The sequence below is a fragment of the Salvelinus alpinus genome, chromosome 3 (genome assembly GCF_045679555.1).
Source record: "Salvelinus alpinus chromosome 3, SLU_Salpinus.1, whole genome shotgun sequence".
NCBI lineage: Eukaryota > Metazoa > Chordata > Actinopteri > Salmoniformes > Salmonidae > Salvelinus > Salvelinus alpinus.
The window spans coordinates 65,800,344-65,824,934 of record NC_092088.1 but is presented as its reverse complement, the minus strand read 5'-3'; the positions used below and the strand labels follow the sequence as shown (position 1 = coordinate 65,824,934).

General features: G+C 42.1%; 1 protein-coding gene across 1 annotated transcript in view; it reads right to left on the bottom strand.

The window, feature by feature from the left end:
* Positions 1-24,591, bottom strand: part of LOC139571177 (CUB and sushi domain-containing protein 1-like) — a 572,617-nt gene that overhangs the window by 14,962 nt on the left and 533,064 nt on the right. Inside the window, exons 54-60 of the mRNA XM_071393795.1 lie at positions 22,229-22,402; positions 15,406-15,594; positions 14,712-14,885; positions 14,184-14,366; positions 3,327-3,503; positions 1,182-1,361; positions 158-331 (exon numbers count right to left, since the gene is read on the bottom strand). Of these exons, the coding sequence (XP_071249896.1) occupies positions 158-331; positions 1,182-1,361; positions 3,327-3,503; positions 14,184-14,366; positions 14,712-14,885; positions 15,406-15,594; positions 22,229-22,402 (1,251 nt within the window). The remainder of the gene's footprint in view (positions 1-157; positions 332-1,181; positions 1,362-3,326; positions 3,504-14,183; positions 14,367-14,711; positions 14,886-15,405; positions 15,595-22,228; positions 22,403-24,591) is intronic.

The window sequence follows — 24,591 nt, the reverse complement described above, 5'->3', positions numbered from 1 at the left end:
CACCGCTTTCATTAGTTTGATGTGTCTACTATAGAATAACATTTGTTACAAAAACCAGCAATAGGCAAATAGCTAAGCTTTGAGCACACTGCCATTGCACTAAAGATTAGATCAAGTGCTCAGGTTCAGTCTTAAAATAACTTGAATTTCAACTTACGAAGACAATGAGGGATCTCCCCTCTCCATGTGCCGTTCCCCTCACATGAGACGATTCCAGGGCTGGATAGCTGGTACCCATCGAAGCAGCTATAGGTGACACTGGAGCCCCACTGCAAGTCTGATCCCTCAACCTTCCCATTGCGAACAGCCGGAGGTTGGCCACACATGATCACTGATATGGGTGCAAAACAATATCAATATTTTGAGTGAGTAAGTACTATATGTTAACTCAAAACGCCTCAATTTTCTAAACATATCTATTGATGTACTAGAAGGGAATGGATGATTTACAATGGTTCATATCCTATTTGATTATCATATCCGTTCTCCAACAGGGAGAAAGTGTTTTCACTTTCCTATTAATGGCAAGTATTGTAATTCACTGGGAAGTAGCCGTCCCTTTAATCACAATACATATCCGTTATGGGAAGTGTATCTGTTTTTGATTATATGCATGGTATTGCATGAATTGTAATTTCTTAACACTCCCGCTGAGACGATAAAATATTACAATTCTAAAACAGGAACTTCTGGCATATTGAACAGTATTCACCCACAGGATTGCAATTGCTTTGCTAAAGTACTACTCTGGGGAATTATATGTGAAGTGCACACATTCATTCTCTGCCTGTCAATCTGCTCAGGAGGAGACTTCCCTGCTCTATGCTTGCCTGCATTGCACCACTAACTGGATACATTGTTTTCTCCACAAGTTTGAAGTCTGACATCTGATAGCACAGAGCTTACACATTTCATGGATAACATCCCTTCAGTCTGTGCAAGTCAATCATTTTGCTTGCTGTGCCAAAAAGGTAGAGAAACTACTCCAAACAGGATCAAAAAACTTTTGAAATCTTTTGATCTCTGAGTGCTTGAAATTCTGGGGTGTTGTGATATCTGTACTATATTTCTCTTGTTGCGCCTTCTCATCTCAGCCCTAAGTAAAGAAATTAAAGTAGAAATGTTTGTTTCTTTGTAAGCCAACGACAAGTATTACTGAGTCATAACCAAAGTTGAATTACCTTTACAGTTAGACTTGGTTTGGTTCCAAGATCCGTCCTTGGTGCAGAGGAGCACAGATGTACCGACAGTATCCATGACGTGGCCTGGGTTACAGTGATACTGAACAGTCTTGTTGAAGGTAAACTCATTCCCTATGTAAATCCCATTGGCAACAGGACCTGGATCTCCACAGCTGATCACTGTTGAATTGGTCAAATAGTCATAGACAGTACTGTACAAGCATAATCAAAAGCATAGCGTGGCATGTAGGATTAGGTGCATTGTGGCCACGTCTCATTGTCTAAATTGAATGAACACAAGATGTGTGTTAGACGAGTCCACTGTAGTGCTCCTATAGTCATTCTGGGCAGGTGGGGCAGAGCCGGAGCGTACGGGTTGGTAATATTCTCTAGTTGCACTATGATTGGCTCAGTGTTCTGTCACTGATGGAGACACTGCGTCACAGCAGAATCTACAGAGCTCGAAAACTCAAGTGCCCATCCAAGAATGCTCGAGGTCATTGACCAAAGATAAAATGGACATCAAATAACGTTATATCTACCATAGCTTTGATTGGACTGATCATGTCAATACTTTCATAATCTTAGCTAGCAAGCTAGACAAGCAGTCATCATCATGCATCAAGTCTGCAACCTACTGGCAAATGCTTTTCAACCCTTGTCACATGAAGAGAAATTATAGACAAAAATGTATCAGTGCTCATTGGCCATAAACATTACACAACAAGTTGGAAATCGTAAATTCAGCAATGAGTGCTAAGGCGCCACTGCAGCCCCGGGTTCGATCCCAGGCTGTGTCACAGCCGGCTGTGACTGGGAGACCGATGAGGCATCGCACAATTGGCTCAGTGTCGTCCAGGTTAGGGGAGGTTTTGGCCGGCCAGGATGTCCTTGTCGTGCTCTAGCAAGCTGACTTGAGTCGTCAGGTCGACAGTGTTTCCTCTGAAACATTGGTGCAACTGGCTTCCGGGTTAAGCGAGCAGTGCGGCTTGGCTCTCGACCTTTGCTGAGTCCGTAGGAGAGTTGCAGCGATGAGACAAGATCATAACTACCAATTGGATATCACGAAAAAGAGGGTAACGCCATGGGTCATAAAAGTTTGAACATTTTGGCCATGCTGTCAATCCAGCATTTCTGACTCGTTCAAAACAACTAAAAACTTGGAACTGGAAAATCTCAGGCTTCAGTGAGTTCAAGACAACTGGGAACTCGGAAAAAACTATGTCAGACTGGGAAAATACGGAAAAAAATGTTGAACGGTCATCCAACTCAGAATTCAGGGTTGGGATTTCGGTCCACAAGAAGGACCTCCGTGCCAACTTCCACAACAAGGTGAGTCCAAAAATGTATTGTATGCTGCTGCATAAATTATGTAATATGCCAGGGAGATATGTGTAGTGTAGCCAAGACAGTAATATTAAGTGAATGTTGTGTAGTAAGCTGTTAGTAGCACATGTGCCTCACCCTAATAATTTGGTTCCTTTCCACCCTCATAACTTAGCCTACTGTTCTGACATGATGGTGCACATGTAGCCTATAGCCTGTTTTAGAGAAATGTAATAATTTAATATTGTAAGAGCTTTCATTGTCTTTTTCATGCCACCTTTATATAGCCTAATTTCTGACTTGTTGTACAGGGAGAATACTGTAAGAACGGCCCATGTTCTGAATTCTGTCGCTGTACATTTCAAAAGTGCTGAACACATAGTTATAACGACTACGGCCGTCCTAGCTTGCTCAATAATGTCTTAATCGAAATTACGGATTGCCTCTTATCCGCTTGTTGTTCCCTTATGCCATAGTTTGTACATCTCAATTGTCAGTAGAAACCACATATGTTTAAGCAAGTCAGCCATATCAGCTATATATTTTTTAAAGGGTAGTAAATGCCAGACAAGGCTCGCTGCCAGACAAGGCTCTGCTGATAGCCAGGTGTAGCAGTGGTAAGGTGTTGGGACTGCTGTTTGGACTCTGCTGCCCTAACAGTTTGTGGGCACTGTTTATCACCGTTATAGTGCAATAAATGTATTGTTTAGTGTTGTGTTGTGATGTGATGTGTAGGCTTTGCTGGCCTTCATAAAACAAAATATTTTTTTGTTTGCCCCACCAAGATTTACATGCTAAAATCGCCACTGAGTACAGTACCTGTGCAGTCTGGGGCCGAGCCGGTCCAGGTGCCATTGGTGGTGCAGTGGCGAGTGGTGAGGCCTGAAGTCTTATATCCTTCCCAGCAAGCATATGCCACGGAGCTTGAAAACAGTATTCCATCACTGAAGACAATCTTCCCGTAGGCAGGCGTACCTGGATTCCCACAGGAAACCGCTGAAAAAACATCAATAGATAAACATAAACAAATATTTGGAAAATACTTTAAGATAAATTTAAGGTAAATAAACCCTACATTAATTGTATCATTAATGCTTTAGAACCCATAGCGGTCGTCGACTGCCTTTCTTTAAATTATTATAGCGGTCCCGAACAACCTTGTTTTTCTAACAATAATATCAGTGTCAATATCGCAAAATTAACTTGCAAACACTCTGTTGCCGTATTCATGTGGCTGTTGTCATCAACCAGAAACAGGGTATGCTGTCATTTGACTTTTGGGGTGTTGCTATCGTCCACCAAGTGCAAACAGTCAGTATCTATACAATACGTGTGAAATGCTTGATAATGTATGTGATGTTAACAGAGAGATCTACTTTCTTGGGGACCTGAATATTGACTGGTTTTCATCAAGCTGTCCGCTCAAGAGGAAGCTTCTTACTGTAATCAGTGCCTGTAATCTGGTTCAGGTTATTAATCAACCTACCAGGGTGTTTACAAACACTACAGGAACAAGACCATCCACATGTATTCGATCACATTTTTACTAATACTGTAAACCTTAGTTCTAAAGCTGTATCCGTACCCACTGGATGCAGTGATCACAATATAGTGGCTATATCAAGGAAAGCCAGTTTCTACAGCTGGGCCTAAAATTGTGTAAGAGAGATACAAAATATTTTGTTGTGACTCTTATGTGGATGATGTTAAAAATATTTGTTGGTCTGATGTGATTAATGAGGAGCATCCAGATGCTGCACTTGATGAGTTTATGAAATTGCTTCTTCCAATTATTGATAAACATGCACCTGTTAAGAAACTGACTGTTAGAACTGTTACGGGTCCATGGATTGATGAGAAATTGAAAAACTGTACGGTTGAAAGAGTGTACGGTCAAAAGGAGTGGCTAATAAATCTGGCTGCACATCTGACTGGCTGACTTATGTGACTAAACTCAACAAAAAGAAGAAGAAAATGTATTATGAAGCCAAGATCAATCATATAAAGAATGATGGATAAAAACTTTGGAGTACTTTAAATGAAATGATGGGCAGAAAGACAAATTCAACTCAAACTTTCATCGAATCAGATGGCTTATTCATCACAAAACCATTTGATGTTGCCAATTATTTTAATGATTACTTAATTGGCAAAGTGGGAAAACTTAGGCAGGAAATGCCAACAACGAACAGTGAGTCATCGTATTCATGCATAAAAAAAATAATGAAAGAAAAGCATTTTGTAAAGTTAGTGTGGGAGAGGTGGAAAAATGATTGTTATCGATCAATAATGACAAACCTCCTGGCATTGACAACTTAGATGGAAAGCTACTGAGGATGGTAGCTGACTCTATAGCCACTCCTATCTGTCATATATTTAATCTGAGCCTAGAGGAAAGTCTTTGTCCTCAGGCCTGGAGGGAAGCCAAAGTAATTCCACTACCCAAGAGTGATAAAGCGGCCTTTACTGGTTCTAACAGCAGACCTATAAGCTTATTGCCAGCTCTTAGCAAACTGTTGGAAAAAATTGTGTTTGACCAAATACAATGCTATTTCTCCGTAAACAAATTAACAAAAGACTTTCAGCATGCTTATAGAGAAGGGCACTCAACATGTACTGCACTGACACAAATGACTGATGATTGGTTGAAAGAAATTGAAGATTGTGGAAGCTGTACTGATTTCAGTGCAGCCTTTGATATTATTGACCATAACCTTTTGTTAAAAAAACATATGTGTTATGGTTTTTCAACCTCTGCCATATTGTGGATTCAGCGCTATCTATCTAATATAACTCAAAAGGTTCTCTTTAATGGAAGCTTCTCTAATGTCAAACATGCAAAGTGTGGTGTACCGCAGGGCAACTCTCTAGGCCCTCTTCTCTTTTCAATATTTTTAAACAAGGCATGCGTGTCCATGCATGCTGATGATTCAACCATATACGCATCAGCAACCACAGCTAATGAAGTCACTGAAACCCTTAACAAAGAGTTACAGTCTGTTTTGGAATGGGTGGCCAGTAATAAACTGGTCCTGAACATCTCTAAAACTAAGAGCATTGTATTTGGTACAAATCATTCCCTAAGTTCTAGAATTAATCTGAATCTGGTAATTGGTAATGAATGGTGTGGCTGTTGAACAAGTTGAGGAGACTAAATTACTTGGCGTTACCTTAGATTGTAAACTGTCATGTTCAAAACATATAGATTCAATGGTTGTAAAGATGGGGAGAGGTCTGTCCGTAATAAACATAGCTTTTTTGACACCAAACTCCAAAAAGCAAGTTCTGCAGGCTCTAGTTTTGTCTAATCTTGATTATTGTCCAATCGTGTGGTCCAGTGCTGCAAGGAAAGACCTAGTTAAGCTGCAGCTGGCCCAGAAAAGAGCGGCACATCTTGCTCTTCATTGTAATCAGTGGGCTGATATAAATACTATGCATGCCAGTCTCTCTTGGCTAAGAGTAGAGGAGAGACTGACTGCATCACTTCTTATTTTTATAAGAAAAATTCATTTGCTGAAAATCCCAAATTGTTTGCATAGTCCTCTTACACACAGCTTTGACACACACACTTAGCCCACCGGACATGCCACCAGTTTTTTTTCTCACAGTCCCCAAATCCAGAACAAATTCAAGAAAGCATACAGTATTATATAGAGCCATTATTGCATGGAACTCCATTCAATCTCATATTGCTAAAAATAAACAGCAAACCTGGTTTCAAAAAACAGCTAAAGCAACACCTCACGGCACAATGCCTCTCCCGTATTTGACCTAGATAGTTTGCGTCTATGCATTGATATGTAGGCTACGTGTGCCTTTACAAAATGTTTTTATGTTGTTCTGTTCTTGAGCTGTTCTTGTCTATTAATGTTCTCTATTATGTAATGTTTCATGTTTTGTGTGGACCCCACGAAGAGTACAGCTAATGGGGATCCTGATAAAATACCAAATACCAAAAAGCTTGCACTGCAGTTCATAAAATGTAGTTGACTCAAAGTGAAAAAAAGGCAATAGTTGAACAGTTTTAACAAATTAATTTATTCCTAAATTAAGGAGAAGCAAAAGAGAGAGACGGGGAGAGCTAGCTACAGTACCCCATAATGATGAAGCAAAAACAGTTTTTTAGACATTTTTGAAAATGTATAAAAAAACTTAAATATCACATTTACGTAAGTATTCAGACCCTTTACTCAGTACTTTGTTGAAGCACCTTTGGCATCGATTACCGCTTCTAGTCTTCTTGGGTATGACGCAACAAGCTTGGTACACCTGTATTTGGGGAGTTTCTCCTATTCTTCTCTGCAGATCTTCTCAAGCTCTGTCAGGTTGGATGGGGAGCATCGCTTCACAGCTATTTTCAGGTCTCTCGAGAGATGTACGATCGAGCTCAAGTCCAGGCTCTGGCTGGGCCACTCAAGGACATTCAGAGACTTGTCCCGAAGCCACTCCTGCGTTGTCTGGGTTGTGTGCTTAGGGTCGTTGTCCTGTTTGAAGGTGAACCTTAGGCACAGTCTGAGGTCCCGTGCGCTCTGGAGCAGGTTTTCATCAAGGATCTCTCTGTACTTTGCTCCATTCATCTTTCCTTCGATCCTGACTAGTGTTCCAGTCCCTGCCGCTGAAAAACATCCCCACAGCATAATGCTGCCACTACCATGTTTCAACGTAGGGATGGTGCCAGGTTTCTTCCAGACGTGATGCTTGGCAATCAGGACAAAGAGTTCAATCTTGGTGTCTTCAGACCAGAAAATCTTGTTTCTCATGGTCAGAGTCCTTTAGGTGCCTTTTGGCAAACTCCAAGCAAGCTGTCATGTGCCTTTTACTGAGGAGTGGCTTTCATCTGGCCACTCTACCATAAAGGCTTGATTGGTGGAGTGCTGCAAAGATGGTTTTCCTTCTGGAAGGTTCTACCATCTCCACAGAGGAACCCTGACCAAGGTCCTTCTCCCCCAATTACTCAGTTTGGCCGGGCGCCAGCTCTAGAAAGAGTCTTGGTGGTTCCAAACTTCTTCCATTTAAGAATGATGGAGGCCACTGTGTTCTTGGGGACCTTCAATGCTGCAGGCATTTTTTGGTACCCTTCCCCAGATCTGTGCCCCAACACAATGCTGTCTCGGAGCTCTACAGACAATTCCTTCAACCTCATGGCTTGGTTTTTGCTCTGACATGAACTGTTAACTGTGGGACCTTATATAGACAGGTGTGTGCCTTTCATAATCATGTCCAATCAGTTGAATTTACCACAGGTGATCAATGGAAACAGGATGCACCTGAGCTCAATTTCGAGTCTCACAGCAAAGGGTCTGAATACTTATATACATAAGGTATTTCTGGGTTTTTTTTATCTAAAAACCTGTTTTCGCTTTGCCATTATGGGATATTGTGTGTAGATTGATTAGGGAAAATGTTATTTAATCAATTTTAGAATAAGGCTGTAACGTAACAATATGTGGAAAAAGTCAAGGGGTCTGAATACTTTTCCGAATGCACTGTATATTTCTTAGTATATTTTTTCACTGTCACTTACTTAGCTAGTGTCAAATGCAGTTATGTGATTTGTATGGTTGAGAAAAGGAAATAGAGAGAAAGGATAAGAGAGACAGTGTGAGAGGGAGAGAGATTATGTTCTTGACCACAATTGTATCCTATTTGTTGCTTGTCTGGTCTCCCTTTGTTACTCTATTTCTCTAGCTCGATGAAAGCGAGGGAAGTGATGTGGAGAGACAGGGCTAAGCAGCAAAAGGCAGGGAGGAAGAGGAGTTAGAGATGATTGGAGGGATAGAGATGTGGAGGGTGAAGTGGAGCGAGAGGAGATTAGAGGGAGAGAGGAAGAGGAGTGAAGAGGTGGGAGAGGAGAGTGGAGGGAGAGGAACATAGAGAAGGAGAGGAGGAGGAAGAGGGAGGGGGAGAACCAGAAGGGGGGGGAGGAGGAAGAGGTAGGGGAAGAGGGAGAGCACACATGAGAGGGGAGCCTACGTTTCCATTGTCTGCCCTAGGTCCCACCATTCACCCTTGTGGCAGGGGTTTTGGAGTTGTATTTAAAATGTGGTAGGAACTTATATCTGTGCCAGAGCTTGTAATGGATTACAACAATAAAATGGGCAGGGTTGACCACCTTGACCAACTAAGGAACTATTACAATGTTGGACGCACAGGCATAAAATGGTGGGAGTATGTGTTTTGGGGGATGCTCAGCATTGTCATCATAAATGCGTACATTGTGTCGGGGATGCTGCAAAGGTCGCTTCTCAGAAACTGCAGGCACTGGTTCCTGAAGGCATTCCTCCGAAACATGACCCACCTAACCTCGATCCTTAACACCCGCCGGCTTAACCCGGAAGCCAGCTGCACCAATGTGTCAGAGGAAACACCATTCAACCTGCGACCGGGGTCAGCCGGCAGGGACCCGGCCTGCAGGCGCACGGCCCGCCACAAGGAGTCGCTAGAGTACGATGAGCCAAGTGAAGCCCCACCGACCAAACCCTCCCCTATCCCGGATGACGCTGGGCCAATTGTGCGCTGTCCTATGGGACTCGCGGCCACGGAATGCAATGCAGTGCCTTAGACCGCTGCGCCACTCGTGAGGCCTATGTGGTGTCATATTATAGAAGAGGTTGTGCTCTTTAAAACTAAGTTAACTTGTAATTGTCATTTCTGTTTTTGGGCTATATCTTTGTTTTTGAGCTATGTCTGTTTGTTTGAAATGTTTGAGAAAATGTGCTTTATCTTTAAAATTCTCAGTAATCTACAGCAGTATTCTAGAGTTATATTGGGGTCTAAAGGGTTAAAGTCACTTGCAACCATGAAAGTCATACTCTTGACTATGGTTGTGGATAAAAGGAAATTCATCTACTCCCATAATAAGTCCAATCGTTCTTCAGTACAATATACAGTGGGGAGAACAAGTATTTGATACACTGCTGATTTTGCAGGTTTTCCTACTTACAAAGCATGTAGAGGTCTGTAATTTTTATCATAGGTACACTTCAACTGTGAGAGACGGAATCTAAAACAAAAATCCAGAAAATCACATTGTATGATTTTTAAGTAATTAATTTGCATTTTATTGCATGACATAAGTATTTGATCACCTACCAACCAGTAAGAATTCCGGCTCTCACAGACCTGTTAGTTTTTCTTTAAGAAGCCCTCCTGTTCTCCACTCATTACCTGTATTAACTGCACCTGTTTGAACTCGTTACCTGTATAAAAGACACCTGTCCACACACTCAATCAAACAGACTCCAACCTCTCCACAATGGCCAAGACCAGAGAGCTGTGTAAGGACATCAGGGGTAAAATTGTAGACCTGCACAAGGCTGGGATGGGCTACAGGACAATAGGCAAGCAGCTTGGTGAGAAGGCAACAACTGTTGGCGCAATTATTAGAAAATGGAAGAAGTTGAAGATGACAGTCAATCACCCTCGGTCTGGGGCTCCATGCAAGATCTCACCTCGTGGTGCATCAATGATCATGAGGAAGGTGAGGGATCAGCCCAGAACTACACGGCAGGACCTGGTCAATGACCTGAAGAGAGCTGGGACCACAGTCTCAAAGAAAACCATTAGTAACACACTACGCCGTCATGGATTAAAATCCTGCAGCGCATGCAAGGTCCCCCTGCTCAAGCCAGCGCATGTCCAGGCCCGTCTGAAGTTTGCCAATGACCATCTGGATGATCCAGAGGAGGAATGGGAGAAGATCATGTGGTCTGATGAGACAAAAATAGAGCTTTTTGGTCTAAACTCCACTCGCCCTGTTTGGAGGAAGAAGAAGGATGAGTACAACCCCAAGAACACCATCCCAACCGTGAAGCATGGAGGTAGAAACATCATTCTCTGGGGATGCTTTTCTGCAAAGGGGACAGGACGACTGCACCGAATTGAGGGGAGGATGGATGGGGCCATGTATCGCGAGATCTTGGCCAACAACCTCCTTCCCTCAGTAAGAGGATTGAAGATGGGTCGTGACTGGGTCTTCCAGCATGACAACGACCCGAAACATACAGCCAGGGCAACTAAGGAGTGGCTCCGTAAGAAGCATCTCAAGGTCCTGGAGTGGCCTAGCTAGTCTCCAGACCTGAACCCAATAGAAAATCTTTGGAGGGAGCTGAAAGTCCATATTGCCCAGCGACAGCCCCGAAACCTAAAGGATCTGGAGAAGGTCTGTATGGAGGAGTGGGCCAAAAAACCCTGCTGCAGTGTGTGCAAACCTGGTCAAGAACTACAGGAAACGTATGATCTCTGTAATTGCAAACCAAGGTTTCTGTACCAAATATGAAGTTCTGCTTTTCTGATGTATCAAATACTTATGTCATGCAATAAAATGCAAATTAATTACTTAAAAATCATACAATGTGATTTTCTGGATTTTTGTTTTAGATTCCGTCTCTCACAGTTGAAGTGTACCTATGATAAAAATTACAGACCTCTACATGCTTTGTAAGTAGTAAAACCTGCAAAATCGGCAGTGTATCAAATACTTGTTCTCCCCACTGTATTTTACAGGTGCTGACCAACCCGATCAACTTAATTGTAATCTAACAGAAACAAGACATTAAAATCAAATACTTATTGATTTGATCCAATTAGTTAAACCTTTTTAATGAAATGTATCAGCCTTTGTCAATGACTTGGAGTGGCATTTTAGAAGGCAATATATTAAATGGGATCCTCACTCTCAAAGGCTGCATTTACACAGGCAGCCCAATTCTGATATTAATTCCACTAATTGGTCTTTTGACCAATCACATCAGATCTTTTCACATCAAATATTTTTAAAAGCTGATCTAATTGGTCAAAAGATCAATTACTGAAAAGAGAATCAGAATTGGGCTGCCTGTGTACACACCGTGATAGATAACGTCTTTAAAAACCAATTACGTTAATTGGGAACAACAAGTCCATCCCATAAATAATGAGGTATTGGGGACATATGACAACAAATGACCACATGACTCACATGAATAGAGCTTTCAGAGCTTTCACTCACACAGCCTGCTTAAATACTCTCAATAGCGCTTAAGCAGTTTCATCTTTGTTTACAAAAGGGGAGAACCAGCAGCATGGGAATCTTCAGAGGGCATTAATCAAAGAGGGATCAGTCAAAGCGTGACATACGTTGTGAGGAAATATGCTCTCCACTTTCCCCCATGTAAAGGTGAATGGCAAATGTACACAAATGCTGATCTCAAAATGCAGTGAATGCTTTTGATTACAGCGGGAATATATGGGGCTTATGCTACAGTGCAAGCTTTGAGTATTTATGACTCAATTAGGGTTGATTGAGCGAATACTCATTAGCTCAAGTCATAGAAAAGCCAATAGCTGAGCATTTAAGAGCAGTGAACTCTGCTAATCATTCATCTTGGTAATAAGTATGTTTAGCATTATCTCTGTGTAGACATAATATCACTTCAAGGCTGCAACAGGATACTCAGTAGGTTAAAGGAAGCAAATACCCATGTACAGCTTCCCATAAGATAGTAAACACTTTATATAGAGAATAAGTGGAGACAATAAAGAGTTAATGAAGTCCCTCAGGGAGACTGCTGTGGCCATATGTATTTCCCAACCGTTAGGGAATAGGTTAGGTAGTTTAAATAGCACACTACAGCTCACTACCCCTTCCACACTCCATTCATCCAGTGGGCAGCAGCAACCTTGTCCAGGTGCTGAGCCTTGTTGATAAGCATATCAGGTGCTGCCAATTAGGTGGTGGTCAAAGTCATTATTTCCCAAGTGACAGCAGTGTTGTGCTCCCCCTGTGCATGAGCATTTGCATTTAGTACCTGGGCACAGCATTATTGTATCACAGAAATAGTGTGCCGCCATCCACTTTGCATCACCCAAGCAGTGATCCGTCTCAACTCCCTTATAGTAACCGTTAAACCATCGTCAATTATGAATGACCTCTAAATAATGCAGCGTTATTGATCTCCTGTAACCAATCTGCGGGCTTATCTCACTTTGTACTTTGTACTGTTGCCGTGAAGACTGAATAACTATGATTAATAATACATTTAGAAATATAGAAATGCACAAAAACTGACCTAAAGATGAAAATAAAAACGACGAATGAAGGAATGAAGGACGGAAGGAAAGGTGGAAGGAGACGGAGTAATCCACCAGGGCATTTTTTTAAAGATATAGTGTTCTCTGACAGATGTATCAGAGAGGAATTCCTTCAGCTTGGATGAAAGGTAAATACCCCTTGAAGGTTGTGCCATGCTGATTTCAGATAGTAGACAATCCATTAACCACTCAGGCTTACATGGGCAAAACAAATATCTGTATTACATTAATTATGTTTAAGGTTAGGGGCTAAATGGCATAGTCAAACACCCCTGGTAATAATTTATCTTTATCTAAGCGATACATTAACTACTAGGTAATGCAAAATAATAAATGCTAATGTCAACCAACACTTAGCATAGGGGATCCGACCCGATCTAACAGACAACACTGATGATAACTGGGTTAAAATAAGAACCAAACAACAGAGCAACTAAGAGCTGAAGAATTCATAACAACCTCAACACCAAAACATACATAGGAATGAGAAACAACGTAGCCTGAAAACAAGGACCCCATAATTACCCACAATCTTAAGGCACGCTACGATATGCGTTATGTTGAGCATACATAATAATGACGGTCATAATTCATTAGATTTTTACTAATTCTTTGTATTTGATTCTTTGATTATAGAGATATAAAGCTCAATCAATGTTGTTGGCCGATGAGACATAGTTTAAGAAGTTCTTCATTTAAGATTTTTTTAGAAATATAGATCAATTCTATTTAAATTCAGGGAGTACATTGAAATTCCAATTATCTTCAAAACTTTTCAATGAGGAACATTTGGAATTTGAATTTAGTTTACTTTATGAATTGACCCCAACCCTGATCAGCTTAGATATTCAGTACACCCACATTTGCATACCTTTGTACATAATGTGTGTAGGTATTTTATACTTCATATAAAAGTGCCAATAAGCATCCCTCCTGGCTTCACTCAAGGTTCCCTCTTAATTTTTCAACCGATGAATTAAACAGTGTCAGAAATAACCCTGGGTTCTCCTCTTTTGAATTCCTCACAAAATGTCTGAGCATTAAGGTAATTGCAGACTATAATAGGTGCTGGGTGGAGCAATCCTTTCTGAAAATGTGCATTAAAGCAATGCATTATCGTACACTACATTACCGGTGGCGGGTTGTCTGTGTAGGACTCCTAACCCTTGCATACATCAATGAGTCCTAAATTCAGACAAGTGAGTAGGAAAATGTTGCATTTATAGCAACCAGTAAATCTGTCAAATAGCCGGTTTAACTGTTATTATAATATATCATGCTTAAATAGTTCTACTGTTTATCATAATTATGAAAAAATCCCTGCATTGCACATGCACAGACATGCAATGTTCTCGTCATTGATTTTCCAATTAAATAGCAATACATTGGGAAAATAATTATTTGTGCAATGCCATACAATCTAAAATATTTCCTTTTTGCAATAGAACTGATCATTAAAACAGTCCGACAAGGCGAACCATGACACTGCCTTATCAGCCCTCAATGATGCCCAGATTATGCTCATTCCCAGTCAAGGGAGTCATTGTCACAGTGGATAACGTATCTACAGGTATAGTAGTTTATTATATATGGCAGGGGTCTCACCTTCACAGACTGGCTGGGTGCCACTCCAGGAGCCATTGTGGAGGCAGGTCCTCTCAGGTGAGCCACTCAGGGAAAAACCGGCATCACAGGTGAATCGCAGCAGGCTCTTCAGCTGGAACTTCTCCCCTAGCCTGGAGCCGTGAGGTGGGATTCCAGGGTCACCGCACTCCCCGGAACTACCACCTCGTGAGGGAGAGAGAAAATATCCAACATTCAAACAACCAGCCATCCCTCACCACAGCAGTCCCATAGGCAGCTCATATCAGTCACTCTAGCCTGTTTTCTGAGATGGAAATAGGCTTTTCCCCCTCCCTTTTAACTAACATGAAAGGCTACCAAGGCTCTACCCAGAGTGCTTGCATCTTACATCTCTAGCTACCACACATGAAAAACCCACAGAAATCCATAGCTTTTCTAGCTCGGTTTGACATCCCTGAAACCTGTTGATCTGTGGTATTTCTGTGCACCATTAGAGCCTTCAGGTCGCTCCTGGCTGGCAGAGTGATAGGCCCCTGCTGATGGAAATACCTGAGCAGTAGGGTGGTGACCCACTCCAGCGCCCGTCCTCCTGACAGTAGCGCGTGGCGTTCCCAATCAGCGCTCGGCCCTGGCTGCAGGTATAATGGAGCACGCCGCCGTTGGTGAACTTCCTGCCTGACATGACAGCTTGGGGTGGTGTGCCAGGATCACCACAGGAAATAGCTTCAGGGGAAATGGAGAGAAATGGTTCAGAGAGGACAGTTGATAGGAATACTGAGTTGATCATGGATATACGCCATTGTTCTTGTGCCTTCAGTGTTAGCTACTACCACAATTACATTTGAGTTGTTTACCTACTACTACTCCCACTACTACTCATACTACTCCCGCTCCTGCTGCTGCTACTACTACCACCACTACTACTATTACTACCACCACTACTACTCCCACTACTACTAACCACTCCTGCTACTCCCACTACCCACCTTTTATCACAAACATTAACACTACATATGACATTGTCAGCAAAGATAATGTTTCTATATTCTTTATTTTCAAACACTACCAATATAAATTCTTCACAAATCCCTTGCACCATCCCCGTATTCTCCCCACTATTAGAATGGTACATTTCACACTTTCTATCATTCTCCAACAGTGACTAACCACACAAAGTGGGACCCAGATTCCACCTCTGCCACTTCTTGTACCCTGATCAAGACAATCCTAGCATATTACTCACAAAGGCACTTAGGAAGTGATCTGTCCCAGAGGCCGTTTGACTGACAGGTGAGAAGTGATGAGCCGAGCAGATAGAAGGCCCTCTTGCAGTGATACATCACACTGGTTCTATAGTTGAAGCTCTCGGGGAAACGCTGCTGCGGGTGACGAATGGCATTCTCCACAAAGCCTGGATCGGAGCAGTTTACCACTGCAAGATAAAATCAACCGAATGCTTAACGCCTGACAGTGAAACCAAGAGTGAGAAGAGAAGGGAAATCAATGAGAAAGCTTGAATAGCAGGGTTATTGTTCAAGTTCTGAGTCATTTCAATCAACCCATTCATGCTTTTTAATATATACTTAAACAGTGTGTAAGCTTCTCTCATGTTTCTATAGTCAATAGCATTTGACATAAAGTTGAGCTAATAACTGTGTAACAATGTCATTCATGTGGGTTGATATGCAGTTTCAGTTTAGTTTAGATTCACTTGTCACAAAATGTAAAACCATCAGGGCAGGAAGCCCCAGTAACAATAAGTTGCACCTCTTGCCTCAGAGTTGGCTGAACATTGTTTTCAGCTATTGCCCATCAACAACAAAAAATGCCTAAAGTTAAAGTAATGTCCAGGGGAAACAAAAAAAGATTGACAGCTGGCAATGCTCTGGCAGTCAATTAAGCCCTAGGGAAAAGAGGGAGGAAAAAAATATAAAACAATTGATAATTAGCACCTGCTATTGGCAGGTGCCAAAAACTCTTATTCCTAAAACAGCACCGGAGAAGGCTGACGTTTTACGTGTTCCTATCCAAGTGTGTTTTTGTTTGTTTCTTTGCATTGTTTGTAACTTAATTTTTAAATGATTTTGTACATAATGTTGCTACTACCGTCTCTTATGACTGAAAATAACTTCTGGACATCGGAACTGCGATTACTCACCACGAACTGGCAGAATTCTTTTATTCCTTTAACGAGCCCGACCTGAATGACTTACTGATTTCCCGGGAACAGGCACAGATCCCCGTCATTTGCGTGAAGAGAAAGCGGAGAAAAAAGGGCCAGAGGGCGGGCTGCCATCTGAGAATTCGTGGGTGATCGAATAAACCCCCACTGCCTTCCATTCTGCTAGCGAACGTGCAATCTTTGGAAAATATAATCCATGACCTACGTCAAAGATTAAACTACCAACGGGACATTCAAAACTGTAATATCTTATGATTCACGGAGTCGTGGCTGAACAACGTCATGATCAACATACAGCTGGCTGATACGCTGTATCAGCAGGAAAGAACAGTGGCGTCTGGTAAGACAAGGGGTTACGGACTATGCATATATGTAAACAACAGCTGGTGCACGGAAGTCTCAAGGTTTTGCTCACCTGAGGTAGAGTATCTCATGATAAGCTGCAGACCGCACTATCTTCCTAGAGAGTTTATCTGTATTTTTTGTAGCTATCTACATATCCCCACAGACTAATGCTGGCACTAAGACTGCACTCAATGAGCTGTATTCCGCCATTAGCAAACAGGAACATGCTCACCCAGAGGAGGCGCTCCTAGTGGCTGGGGACATTAATGCAGGGAAACTTAAATCCGTCTTACCAAATTTCTATCTGCATGTTAAATGTGCAACCAGAGGGAAAAAAACTCTGACCACCTTTACTCCACACACAGAGACGCATACAAAGCTCTCCCTCACCCTCCATTTGACAAATCTGACCATAATTCTATCCTCCTGATTCTTGATTACAAGCAAAAAGTAAAGCAGGACGCACCAGTGACTAGATTAATAAAAAATTGGTCAGATGAAGCAGATGCTAAGCTACAGGACTGTTTTGCTAGCACAGACTGGAATATGTTCCAGGATTCTTCCTATGGCATTGAGGACTACACCACATCAGTCATTGGCTTCATCAATAAGTGCATCGATGACGTCGTCCCCACAGAATCCGTACGTACATACACCAACCAGAAGCCATGGATTACAGGTAACATCCGCACTGAGCTAAAGGCTAGAGCTGCCGCTTTCAAGGAGCAGGACTCTAACCCAGAAGCTTATTAGAAATCCCGCTATGCCCTCTGACGAACCATCAAACAGGCAAAGGGTCAATACAGGACCAAGATCGAATCGTACTACACCGGCTCTGACGCTCGTCGGATGTGGCAGGGCCAGCAAACCACTACATACTACAAAGGGAAGCACAGCCGAGAGCTGCCCAGTGACACAAGCCTACCAGCTGAGTTAAACAACTGCGATGCTCGCTTCGAGGCAAATAACACTGAAACATGCATGAGAGCACCAGCTGTTTTGGAAAACTATGTGATCACGCTCTCCGCAGCCAATGTGAGTAAGACCTTTAATCAGGTCAACAGTCACAAGGCCTCAGGGCCAGAGAGATTACCAGGACATATACTCATTGCACACGCTGACCAACTGGCAAGTGTCTTCACTGACATTTTAAACCTCTCCCTGTCCGAGTCTACAATACCAACATGTTTTAAGCAGACTACCATAGTCCCTGTGACCAAAAACACTAAGGTAACCTGCAAAAATGACTACCGACCCATAGCACTCACGTCTGTAGCTTTGAAGTGCTTTGAAAGGCTGGTCATGGGTCACATCAACACCCTTATCCCAGAAACCCTAGACCCACACCAATTTGCAAAGCGCCCTAACAGATCCACAGATGATGCAATCTCTACTGCACTCCACACTGCGCTTTCCCACCTGGACAAAAGGAACACCTATGTGACAATGCTATTAATTGACTACAGCTCAGCATTCAACACCATAGTGCCCTCAAAACTCATCAATAAGCTAAGGACCCTGGGACTAAACACCTCCCTCTGCAACTGGATCCTGGACTTCCTGACGGGCCGCCCCGTGTGGTAAAGGTAGGTAACAACACATCCGCCATGCTGATCTTCAACACAGGGGCCCCTCAGCGGTGCGTGCTCAGTCCCATCCTGTACTCCCTGTTCACTCATGACTGCACGGCCAGGCACGACTCCAACACCATCATTAGGTTTGCTGATGACACAACAGTGGTAGGCCTGATCACCGATAATGACGAGACAGCCTATAGGGAGGAGGTCAGAGACATGGCCGTGTGGTGCCAGGACAACAACCTCTACCTCAACGTGATCAAGACAAAGGAGATGATTGTGGACTACAGGAACAAGAGGACCGAGCACGCCCCCATTCTTTTCAACGGGACTGTAGTGGAGCAGGTTGAGAGCTTCAAGTTCCTTGGTGTCCACATCAACAAAAAACTAACATGGTCCAAGCATTCCCCCTCAGGAGACTGAAAAGATTTGGCACGGGTCCTCAGATCCTCAAAATGTTCTACAGCTGCACCATCGGGAGCATCCTGACTGGTTGCATCACTGCCTGGTATGAAAACTGTGACCGCAAGGCACTACAGAGGGTACATCACTGTACATCACTGGGGCAAAGCTTCCTGCCATCCAGGACCTCTATACCAGGTGGTGTCAGAGGAAGACCCTAAAAATTGTCAAAGATTCCAGCCACCCTAGTCATAAACTGTTCTCTCTGCTACCGCACGGCATGCGGTACCTGAGCACCAAATCTAGGTCCAAGAGGCTTCTAAACAGCTTCTACCCCCAAGCCATAAGACTCCTAAACATCTAATCAAATGGCTACCCAGACTATTTGCATTGTCCTCCCCCCCTTTACACCGCTGCTACTCTCTGTTGTTATCTATGCATAGTCACTTTATTAACTCTACCTACATGTACAGTGGGGCAAAAAAGTATTTAGTCAGCCACCAATTGTGCAAGTTCTCCCACATAAAAAGATGAGAGAGGCCTGTAATTTTCATCATATGTACACTTCAACTATGACAGACAAAATGAGAGAAAAAAATCCAGAAAATCACATTGTAGGATTTTTAATGAATTTATTTGCAAATTATGGTGGAAAATAAGTATTTGGTCACCTACAAACAAGCAAGATTTCTGGCTCTCACAGACCTGTAACTTCTTCTTTAAGAGGCTCCTCTGTCCTCCACTCGTTACCTGTATTAATGGCACCTGTTTGAACTTGTTATCGGTATAAAAGACACCTGTCCACAACCTCAAACAGTCACACTCCAAACTCCACTATGGCCAAGACCAAAGAGCTGTCAAAGGACACCAGAAACAAAATTGTAGACCTGCACCAGGCTGGGAAGACTGAATCTGCAATAGGTAAGCAGCTTGGTTTGAAGAAATCAACTGTGGGAGCAATTATTAGGAAATGGAAGACATACAAGACCACTGATAATCTCCCTCGATCTGGGGCTCCACGCAAGATCTCACCCCGTGGGGTCAAAATTATCACAAGAACGGTGAGCAAAAATCCCAGAACCACACGGGGGGACCTAGTGAATGACCTGCAGAGAGCTGGGACCAAAGTAACAAAGCCTACCATCAGTAACACACTACGCCGCCAGGGACTCAAATCCTGCAGTGCCAGATGTGTCCCCCTGCTTAAGCCAGTACATGTCCAGGCCCGTCTGAAGTTTGCTAGAGAGCATTTGGATGATCCAGAAGAAGATTGGGAGAATGTCATATGGTCAGATGAAACCAAAATATAACTTTTTGGTAAAAACTCAACTCGTCGTGTTTGGAGGACAAAGAATGCTGAGTTGCATCCAAAGAACACCATACCTACTGTGAAGCATGGGGGTGGAAACATCATGCTTTGGGGCTGTTCTTCTGCAAAGGGACCAGGACGACTGATCCGTGTAAAGGAAAGAATGAATGGGGCCATGTATCGTGAGATTTTGAGTGAAAACCTCCTTCCATCAGCAAGGGAATTGAAGATGAAACGTGGCTGGGTCTTTCAGCATGACAATGATCCCAAACACACCGCCCGGGCAACGAAGGAGTGGCTTCGTAAGAAGCATTTCAAGGTCCTGGAGTGGCCTAGCCAGTCTCCAGATCTCAACCCCATAGATAATCTTTGGAGGGAGTTGAAAGTCCGTGTTGCCCAGCAACAGCCCCAAAACATCACTGCTCTAGAGGAGATCTGCATGGAGGAATGGGCCAAAATACCAGCAACAGTGTGTGAAAACCTTGTGAAGACTTACAGAAAACGTTTGACCTCTGTCATTGCCAACAAAGGGTATATAACAAAGTATTGAGATAAACTTTTGTTATTGACCAAATACTTATTTTCCACCATAATTTCCACCTACAATGTGATTTTCTGGATTTTCGTTTCTCATTTTGTCTGTCATAGTTGAAGTGTACCTATGATGAAAATTACAGGCCTCTCTCATCTTTTTAAGTGGGAGAACTTGCACAATTGGTGGCTGACTAAATACTTTTTTGCCCCACTGTACATATTACCTCAATTACCTCAACTAACCGGTGCGCTCGCACATTGCCTCTGTACCAGTACCCCCCCTGTATATAGTCTCACTATTGTTATTTTACTGCTGCTCTTTAATTACCTGTTCCTGTTATTTATTTATTTATTTATTTTTAACTGCATTGTTGGTTAGGGGCTCGTAAGTAAGCATTTCACTGTAAGGTCTACACCTGTTGTATTCGGCGCATGTGACTAATAAAAATAGATTTTTTGGCGTGTTCCTTGCCTATAATAGAAACCCTTATTGGGGTAACCCTCTTGAGGTGATTGTTGGAAGGCTATACTACAGGAACCCTCTGTGAAAGTGTGGAAGTGCAGATTGGCTTACAAAATGAAATAGAACCATGTCAGTAGCAGGGAGCACACTGACATACTATAAGAACACTCAACAGATTGAGTGAGGAAGTGACTGACCATTGCTGTGGCAGGTGTATGAGGATATTTTCTTTACAAATGTGACTTTTTTTCCCCTAGTTGTACCTGACTTTTTCAACATGCAGAACTATTCTTTCCATACAAATTAATGTGATTATTGACTTAAGCATTTGGTCTTCAGAGAACGTTTAATCTGATAGTGATATATATAATCTGAAAGTGAAAATTCATCCAGGGGATTTTTACATAAATTGGGCAAATTCTGTCACACTACCACTACACTTGTTTTATTCTTCATTGATTCCAAAGAGGGGATAGAAACCAAAATCCATCCTTTTTTGACCTGTAAATTGGAAAATAGTTGAAACCAGGTCAAAGTCACAGCACAAGATGTCCTGGATAACTGTTAAAGTCAATTTTACCATTCCTTAAGCACATAACCAGATTAATTAATTGGCCTACATGCACCTACTTTGTGTCAGAAAATATGCTGTAATGTAATATGGTTTGTTGCTTTACATTAGAATTTGAAATCACCTCACTGGAACAGGAAATCACCTAATACACAGTGGGTAAGATGAATGCACAGACATTGACATACACAGACTAGTAATACAAAATAAAGAATGCACTTTACCCACAAATTAAATTGATATACAGTCGGTAGTATTTTCAAGCATTGCGGCAGCATCATGTCATGGGTATGCATGTCACCGGCAGGTACTGTGGAGTTTGTCAGGATCAAATTAAATATGAAAGAAGCAAAGCCCAAGTAAAAAGTTAGAGGAAAACCCGGTTCAGTCTTTTGAAAACCTAACCCTGGGATAGAATGTTATTTTTCAGAGGGACAATAAAAACAAAAGTTATGTCATAGACACCAGAATGGCTTTTCAAGAGGTGTTGAGTGTTAGTGAGTGATCCAGTCTGTCCTAACTTAAATTTGCTTGAAAATCAGAGACAAGGTTTCAATATTGCTGTTCATCAATGATTCCCAACCAGATTTACTAAGCTTGAGCAATTTTTATAAAAACAATGGATTTACTGTATGTTGCCCTAAGAGGTGATTCATTTGAATGTATTTGTTACTGTGTCTTACCTCTACAGACTGGAAGAGGGTTGCTCCACTGTCCATTCATCCTGCACTGGGCTCTTGAGGCACCATGCAACAGATATCCTTTGCTGCAGGTGAAGTTTACCACATCGTTCAGGTTGAACTCGCTGCAGTTAGTTCGACCATTTGTTGGGTTTCCAGGGTGACCGCAGGTAATGGCTATGAAAACATTTGAGGTAGCCAAGGGAGAGCAAAAATAGTTTGGTACAGATATTTAAAGTAGGTAATGGGCCGAAGCATCGTATCTGCTTTAGTTTTCGATTTGATCGATCTCTGGTGAGGGAGGAGCTGGTTTTTACATACTGTGTATATTTCTTTCTTCTGAATACATTTCCATTTGTTATGGAAAATGTTTTTAAAAATACCTGCTTTTATGTTCGCTAGCTGGACAGGCAAACTCTGCCAAGTACTTAACAGTAAACCAATCAAAACTCGTGTACTATCCAGGTACCATCTCTGTTGATTACGTCTGCCAATCACGTTTTCTGTACTTGAGGATAAATTGTGAACATGAAAGAATAATCTGTAGTTGTAAATACATTCTCGAACATGTAACTGATGAGTTGTGAACATGGAAAAATGTGCATATCAATTTTGCGCGCTCAGACTTTCGGCACTGATTTAGCACCCTACCATGTGCAAACAGTAATTTGCAAGCATGGAGAGAGAGGAGTTCTTGGTGGTGGGACCTGTTTCTTCTAACAGATCACATGAGGTTTTCAAAGACCAGTATACTCTACACTGGTTAGTTGGTGACAGCTCACATGGGCCGTGTTCTCTGTCAATCACGACGTGCTTAACCACGTTACCACTTGGGCAATGTCCACCAAAGAAGCCCAGCTGTTAGCTGTCATGGTGGGTAAGTTTAAATGTATTTATTTTATGGCTAGGTAGCAAGCTTTTTTCTTCTTTGTAATACGTTTTTGGAAGCTATTGTCCAAATTATTGTTATTAAGTGTTTGTAACTCTAACGTTGTAGTCTGATGCTAGCTACCAAAATCAATTAGGTAAAGTAATTTTGCAAACTCAATCGTTGTTAGTAGTAAAATAATGGATTGTCAAGAATTAGGCACCATCAACTTTCAGAAGGTGAGCAGGAAAGTTAGCCTAATCATTTAAACCACCTATATACTGTCACGTCTGCTCCCGCTCTTCCCCTCCCCCTGGCGCTTGAGGGCGCCAGAATGCCTTGCATCACTCACTCCTGCCATCCATCACGTACACCTGCCTTTCCTCGTCACGCGCATCAGCGTTATTGGACTCACCTGGACTCTCTTATCACCTGTTCATTTCCTCCCCTATATGTGTCAGTTCCCCAGCTCTGTTCCCTGCTTCTGCATTGATTGTTTTTCTGTTTGCTAAGCTGTTTATGTCTCGTTCCATGTCCGTTATTTATTAAATGTTACTCCCCGTACCTGCTTCGTCTCTCCAGCGTCATCCTTGTGATAGATCGTGACATATACTGTATATTCACATTCCAACTGGCCTGAGGCTGGGAAACTTCAGGAACTCCGATTTCATGAGAGAATACTGTTATGTAGACGAACAAGACTAGCTACATTCTTTATAAACTGCTTGGGTGTACTAGCTACATCTCTCCTCATGTTCGAGCTAACATAAATACTGTATAACGCAAGCAGGTATGGTGTCTCCCATAGGGCATATAAGGTGAGTGAAAAAGAACACACAACAATAATTCAAAAGGGATACATTGAGAACATAACAAATACAACTGTTTAAAATGGGCGCTCATGACAAGTTGGAATACAACTCTTAAATGTTGATGCTGTTGACAGCATGTGATTATTAATTATTGTTATTTGTTTAGAGGGTGGATCAGCTTTAATATTGCAGATAGATTGTGGCTTCCATCAATGTAATTGTCTGCATCATTTCCAATCCCCCATATATATTTTGTAAATATATCAAATATATACAGTTGAAGTCGGAAGTTTACATATACCTTAGATAAATACATTTAAACTCAGTTTTTTACAATTCCTGACATTTAATTTCAGTAAAAATTCCCTGTCTTAGGTCAGTTAGGATCACCACTTTATTTTAAGAAAGCGAAAGAATAATAGTGGAGAGAATTATTGATTTCAGCTTTTATTTCTTTCATCACATTCCCAGTGGGTCAGAAGGTTACATACACTCAATTAGTATTTGGTACCATTGCCTTTAAATTGCTTAACTTGAGTCAAACGTTTCACGTAGCCTTCCACAAGCATCCCACAACAAGTTGGGTGAATTTTGGCCCATTCCTCCTGACAGAGCTGGTGTAACTGAGTCAGGTTTGTAGGCCTCCTTGCTCGCACACGCTTTTTCAGTTCCGCCCACAAATTTTC